This window comes from Phaethon lepturus, unplaced genomic scaffold (assembly GCF_000687285.1).
Source record: "Phaethon lepturus isolate BGI_N335 unplaced genomic scaffold, ASM68728v1 scaffold12243, whole genome shotgun sequence".
NCBI classification, from domain to species: domain Eukaryota; kingdom Metazoa; phylum Chordata; class Aves; order Phaethontiformes; family Phaethontidae; genus Phaethon; species Phaethon lepturus.
In genome coordinates, this window is record NW_010528405.1 from 10,720 (window position 1) to 18,212 (window position 7,493).

At 36.8% G+C, this 7,493-nt stretch overlaps 1 protein-coding gene across 1 annotated transcript; it reads right to left on the reverse strand.

The window, feature by feature from the left end:
* Positions 1–265: 265 nt before the first annotated feature.
* LOC104618146 (myocyte-specific enhancer factor 2C-like) lies at positions 266–6,921 on the reverse strand. Its single transcript, XM_010283669.1, has 2 exons — positions 6,723–6,921; positions 266–773 (listed from the first exon to the last, which is right to left on the reverse strand). The coding sequence occupies exons 1-2, from the start codon at positions 6,774–6,776 to the stop codon at positions 558–560; spliced, it is 270 nt and encodes an 89-aa protein (XP_010281971.1). The 5' UTR covers positions 6,777–6,921; the 3' UTR covers positions 266–557.
* Between the last annotated feature and the right edge of the window lie 572 nt (positions 6,922–7,493).

The window sequence follows — 7,493 nt, forward strand, 5'->3', positions numbered from 1 at the left end:
TGTTTTTTAACTAACATACAGTGTGACTGGACAACAAATTTAAGTTCATTTGCTCCACAAATTCAGGATTTTTTTTTATGTTTTGATGAACAAGAGGCAGCACAGGCTGTGGCTGATTTGATCCATGGGCAACATTTGAGTGGTAGAGCGGCTACTTTCTCAAAAGAGAAGAGGGGCCAAATGCAATTGTCTTTTAGGTTGAGGGTACTCTTTGGACCATATTCTCCATCCAATTGATTTTTTCCATTTAAACCTTAAACCCTTTCACCCTCCCTCCCCCAGAAAAACAACCATCTTTCACACCTCTATTTCCATTGCCAAACGTGGTTGAAATCAAACATGTTTCCTAGAAACTAGCAGGAGGTGGAGGGCAGATGGGAAAACAACATGGCTGTAAAGACAACTTATTGCCTTAGAGAAAGCAGACTACAAGCAGTAGTTTACATTTTATGACAAAGTTTTGAAGTTGTTAAATACATTTGGTTAAAATATCTTAAAATACTCTACATTGCTCTGTATTTGTAGTATTAAGGAGATAAGAAAACTGATGTGTCTTTTCAAATTGTTACCTCAACGATATCTGAGTTGGTTCTGCTTTCATGGGGCTCGTTGTATTCTGTGTATTTAAGAAGAACTTTGTCCATATCAGTGCTGGCATACTGAAAGAGTTTGTTAGAGCTGTTAAAAATGATGAGTGCTATTTCACAGTCACAGAGTACACTCAACTCGTATGCTTTCTTCATTAATCCAAACTTCCTCTTTGTAAAGGTGACCTAGAGAAGAAAAAAAACCAAAACCCGTTATTCTTTAACACATGACAAGGGTTTGAAGGACTATAATCAAGGATTCAAGGAATATAACAATTGAGCCTACACTACTTATTCCTACTAACAAGCAACATAACTGAACACATGAATAAGCTTAAAAGAACTGCCTGTCATGTTTGGGTGTTACTTTTAGGGCCAATGCTCTATACTAGACTAAACTAAACAATTACACCCCCCCAACTCCTCCGCTCCTCTATAACTACCAAGAAGAGTTAAAGTTTGCAGGATACTCTAACTGTATTTCCTTCTGTTCAACCAACATTGACTTTCCAGGTATCAATATTTTCTTCTGTGACGATCATTTACTCTGTAACCAGTTTACAAGTTACTCACAATCTTATTCTAGTAAAATCAAAGAAAAGAGTAATATCAATGGAAGCAACACTGTTACTATGATTCTATGATTCCTTATTATGCAAAGCTAAGAAATACAGTTATTTTGTTGCTATTAAACCATGTAATCAGATTCACTTATACTTTTAAGCTGTTTTCTGCCACTTGGGAATATCATGAAACAATCATTCTGTCCAATTAGAACTGCTGTTGGGAAATAAATCCATGACAGACTATCACAAAAGAACATTTGCCCATCAGGGAAGGGGGAAAGACTAGTTATAAAAACCACCATCAATTATGGAAAAAAGGTTTTAAAAAAAATTATTCCTTTCACAAGATTTCAGTTAATTAAGAATATAAGAGTATCAGTGTATTTGACATCAAGTTGAATCAAACACAGGTCCGATGCCAAGACCAGCTTTTCTTGGAGGACAATATTTTTACAAAACATCCTCTTAAGTGTCTCAAAAAGGCACTTTATCTACTACTATGAAGTTAATGTTCCAAGACCTTTTAAACAAGGATGCTGTTTTCAGATCTAGCCGTTCAATCTGAGCTTCAGTGTTGAAGGGGACACCTCTGTCCATGGCCATATTCACACCCCTGTATTACAATTCAAAGTATATGCCACTGACAGGTGAGTGACCTACACACCTTACAAGTTTAACAGACAATAATGAGAATACTTTTGCAAGATAGGAATGAAGTAAAACACAAGAAACAATCAAACCTGTTTTATGGGTTTCTACAGTTTAACATGTTAATTACCCAGATGTACATCAAGTTTTTCACAGATAGATAGGAAAATTCTGCGTATACACACCTCAAGGCATTTCTTTCAGACTTATCTCATGCATATTACTTTTTGAATCCTATCCATAATAAAAAATGCTTCCCACCATATAACTAGTCTCAGAGGGATGCAGACAGATGTACTAACAACATTATGTACACAGCATGTTGACAATAACTGTATTATTAAAACAGTATAGGCATGCTTTGCTCCTCCACCACAATTGTTCACAAAGGTAGCATGGACCTGAGATTCCTCTCCAGCTATAGAACAGTCCCTATGTCCATCAAAAAAAAGTCTGTTTTAACATATGCCCTTTCCCCTCCAAAACGAAATGTACTTATGATGTCTTAAAACCTGGATTGTTAACACTTAGCGACAGCAGGAAAGGAGGTAACAGACAGAAGACCTAGGAAGACGAGAATATGGAATGTCAGGCATATTATGATAACCATAGTTCCACCTAAGTTCCTGTGCAGTGTTTCTAACTTGGAAACTTCTTAGGGTTTAAAGACCCAAGATCACAGAACCTCTTGTGAGGCTTGAATAATGTGTGTCAGTACTTACCGTAACTTCTTTATTCAACCCTTTTAAAGCGCGTTTGATGAGAAGCTCCATTAAGATACAGCACTGCCTCTGAAACAATTTTATGTCAGAGTGCTGTAAGACATTCAAGGTTCAACTAGGGTAAGCAGATCTTTTTATCTGCTCGTTGTTTCACAATTACGATACATTAGTGAGACAAGATGCCAAAATATCTGACAGACTTTACCTTAATGCATCTTCTGTTAGTTTTTATTTTCAGTTATCAATTCAACAAGTTGACCAAGTACAAATGTAGGTTTCACTGCGTTGTAGTTTTCCAAAATGCAGGTGGAAATTTTACTATCCACATAAAATACACACAGTCGCTTTTTAAAAACAGATCCTGTGTAAGTCTCTTAGCGGTTCCGTCACTTTACACATGCCTTTCAGAACACTTGGGGTTTATTTATCCTATCTTGGAGGGGACATTAAGAATTACTTTGTCTGGATTTGTCTGGGGATTTGGGGAAACTGGGTTTTTTAAATAGCTGTTCTCTTCTGATACTTCCAGTTACAAGACACTTAGGAGATTATTACCAGAGTATGAGCAGGTATAGACAGGTACTACTGTTTAGTTTTTGTCAGGAAAAAGGCATCATAAACAAGATGTATGTGTGCTATGTCACTTTGAGAAGTCATTAAATAAAGATTGAAGGCTTAGTCCCCTTGAAGACCCATACGATCCTAGGCAAAGGATCTTAACTTCGCTACTGAAATGTCTTTCTCACCTCTTGTAAGGCTATTTTACTTGCCTGACTTTTTACCTGTGAGATTCTCAGCTACTGTCGATTTCTTACTTTGTGTTTGGACAGTACTTTGCACAAACCCCACTACCACTGGAGTCCAAGCCTTACTTTAATGCACATAGATTATTATAAACTCAGTTTTCATTTAAAAACTCAGAAAGCAGAATATTAGTTCTGCAATTCTTTTTTTCTTGCCATTTAGTGTGCCATTCAGGACCACACTAAAAACAAAAATACATATCTTTATTGCAGGTCAACAGCTTCCTCAGCACTATTCTAATATTGCTTAGCAAAAAAGGGCAAGGAAGAAAGCAAAGGCAGCAAGATTGAGCTCCTTTGATATCTAATTTACTGTACTTTACTCTCTTCAACTTAATGAAGATAAATGTCCTACAGCTCATTCAAGCAGATAAGACTGCTTAATTAATAATACAATGACAGTCTCATGACAATTATAATCCCCTAGGAGTAATGGTCTATATATTCTGTTTGCAGCTCACATACAATCCCATCAGAACTAAGATGCTTCTGATAAAACAATAGCTTTAATTCCCGCATAAGTTATATGTACTCGCTTGGCAGGCAAAGCTCTATCCCATTCTACGCATATTTTCAAACAAGAAAACGTGAACATCATATTAAACATCTAGCAGGACATTATATGCATGTTCATAAGTGACCTATTAACCAGCTATGTACGCCACAGCAAAACTGACAGAACGCAACTAAGCTATACTTTCCGTTTGGCAAAACAAACCCTAAATGCCCTCGTTATTGGGGTCGATGAAAAAAATTCTCGGAAGTAAAATAATACCTAAAATATCCCACGCATTACAGCATTTTAGTGTGTTAAAACTCTATGTACTATCTATGAAAACCACAGGACACCAGTGGGGTTAGAGAACACCACCAATATTTCTACACAAAAAATTTGGCTCTACTAACAAGAGCTATTTAATCTCTCTAAAAGGTTTTAAAAACAAGATGCAGCATGCTATCATCTCTGGGTTTCCACAGAAAAAGGATAAGGCAAGCCTAATTCCATTTTTAAGTTAGAGCTTAAAGCCTCTTCCTAGTTACTAAAAAAGTCCCAAAAAAGTGCTAGCCAAAAAACAACCAAAACTTAAAATTTAATCCCCATGTTCTGCTTCAGTCACAGACATGGTACAAGTGCACTAAAAATGGATACAAATTCTCCTCCTTTCCATTGTTGCAATCAGACCAATGAGATGGAGATGATAAAAAAACTGCAACTCTCCCTGAAAAAAAAAAAAATCACCACACTGAAGTCAGCATATAGCATAACAATATTTTGTTTCAAGCAGAACAAAACCAAGGTTATCCAACTTACTCCAAATAAGTTAAAAAAGGCATGAGGGGGATCAAGCTCCACCTCTTCAATGTGCCCAAAGTTCTAGAGCAAGATCTGAAAGAACTGAAATTATTAATTCATCTACTTTTACTATGTGTACTTAAGACATTTATCTACATCAAACATACCGTCACTGTGTGATTAAAGCTGTCCAAACACAATACCTGGCTTTCTCCCAAACTCCAGTAATACTTTTCTTGCTATATATAGTTTTCTCAGAGTTTACATTGCTTTAAAGTGATAGAGGGAGAAAAACAATCCCTGTTTCACAAACAAAACAATGGACTCTGAGCTGATATGTCAGCAGCAATACAGCCGCATGGAATTCTGCCACTACCCCAACATCAAATTGGTGCTCAGAAGTTAAAAAAGCACATCAAATACTAGGAAGAGAACAGAGACCAAACATCAGTATACCACTATAGAAGTCCATGTCTTGCATGTATCTTGAACACTGTGCAGTTCCGGGTCCCTTTGCCACCAAAAATAAGCTAGCGATACTCAAGGAGGTTGAGGGAAAAGTAGTGGAAACGGTCAAAGCTGTGGAATAAATTTTGTATTAAAACAATTAAGTAAGCTAGGGTGCTTCAGCCTGAAAAAGTTATTTTAAGAGAAAAGAAAACACAGCAGAGGTCCACAGAATAATAAGCAGGATGGACAGACTAGACAGGGAGCAACTGCTGCCTCTTCCATACAAGAGCGAAGCAACTGGCAGAACCATGACTAAGCATAAACAGAAAGGTGTTTTGTGAAACAACAGGTAATAGAGATATAGAAAAACCTAGCCAAAAGATGTTGTAAGTGCTGCAACTTTGTAAGGACTCAAAGGATAACTGAACAATTCCCTGCCCCCTGCCAGCAAACAACAAAACAAAAAAATCCATTAATGGTTACTAAATATACGGAAACCATGTCCAGCTCAGGAAATCCCTGAGCTAAGAATAGCTAGAAGCTGGAAGAGCATTACAAAGTAGTGTAACATGTGCATCTCTGTCCTACACTTATTTGCCTGTGACCATCACTGGACAAAAGGTAATGGCCTAGCAGCATCTTTGGTCTGACCCACTACATCTATTCTTAAAGACCCCAAGTCCTTCCTACAATACTTTTCCTTAAAAAGTGGGTTATCTGGAAGCCACCATAACACACTTCAGTATACATTTAGAATCTTATTTTGTAACTCATGTAGCAATTTAGAAGTTAAGAGGAAACACTACTTCTGCAGAGTCGTCAACTTTTGGTACTTTTCAAGTTCACAGGACATCTCTTTATTAGGGCAAGAGCAACCAAGGAAGCAGCTTTCCCTAAAACAGTGCCCTTTTGAGTAATCTGCCCTTTCAACAAATAATTTCTAAAGACTGTTGTAGTAGCAAATACTTTTACTACATCCTTTCTGAATTTCTCGTCCTTTCTCTATCGTCACAGAATCACTAAGGTTGGAAAGGACCTTCAAGATCATCAAGTCCAACCATTAATCCAGCGCCACCATGTTCTCTAAACCATGTCTTGAAGCGCCACATCCACACTTTTTTGAACACTTCCAGAGATGGCGACTCCACCACCTCCCTGGGCAGCCTGTTCCAATGCCTGACCACCCTCTCAGTGAAGAAATTTTTCCTAACATCCAATCTAAACCTCCCCTGGCACAACTTGAAGCTATTTCCTCTTGTCCTATCGCTGGTTACTTGGGAGACGTAGTAATGAGTACACTCATTACTAAGTGTTCGTACTAGCTATCAGATCAAGTAAGGTGTCCGTTTCAACGCGATCCTCCAGTCCACTGGAAGTACAGGCTAGGGTACTATTTAAATCGGAATAGTAGTTTTACTACTTTAAATCAAATTCACTGTAACTGATATTACTCTTAAATAACAATTTTCCCTAAAAGAGTAGTAAAGCCATTATGAGACATATTTCCTATTTGTATTCTGGTAATGCCATCTGTAGATATATGAAGACAAAGCTCGGCTTTATAAGAGTGAATTAAGATTAATGTATCCCAAATTTCCCATAAATTTTAGAATTACTGCTGAACATGTTCATGCAGACTCCTTGTTTCTCACCTGTCTGTTCCGTTCATCCATTATTCTTGTGATCTGTATTTTCTTTCTCCCCATTTTCAGCCTCTTCTTTCTTTTGCTTTGCAATCCAGAAATACACTAATCCAAGAAATTTCACTCTTCAGTGTTCTAACACATGATACAGTTTTCTTTTACTTTGTCTTCAGCTTGAGAAAAGGTTTCTATTTCTTCTTATATACCCCTAAAAAATAAAATTTTGAAAAAACATAATTTACAAATTAATAAAGAGGAAGCATCATTAAACACCTGTATAGCCATAAAAGATGTGCAACCATAAAATAATTGCAGTTAGGAACCAAGTATTTTCATTAATATTACACTCATATGTTTGTTCCAATTGAATAAACTCCAACTAGTTTGCTAGATTCTACCTATAAAGTACAGATTTAAAATGACCAATAATCTCATACATTTTCAACAGGATGTCTTAAAAATTTACCGTTGTCAAAGGGGGTGCTGCTCATCACTAAGGTTTAGGCCTTGAGTTATGTGAGGTTTCAAAAATTTACCCACAAAGTTCTGGTAAACGCCATTCATTATTTTAGGAAACCTTATAGAGAAATCGCTTTGTGTTTCCTGTTTGTCTTGTAAAATATCATCACAATAACAAAACCATAAGAATATCCAGCTTCTGTTCCTAAACTAAATTACATCTCATTTCGTAGGACAATATTTGGAGCTTTATTTGGAACCACAAGGGAGGAGGAAAGAGGGAATATCTTTATTTAAAAAGGATCAAGACCACAGAAAATA

Coding starts and splice junctions, on each gene's coding strand:
- LOC104618146 (XM_010283669.1), bottom strand. CDS start 6,776: ATGGGGAGAAAGAAAATACAGATCACAAGAATAATGGATGAACGGAAC. Junction 774..6,722: donor TGGATGAACGGAACAGACAG/GTGAGAAACAAG, acceptor TTTCTTCTCTAG/GTCACCTTTACAAAGAGGAA.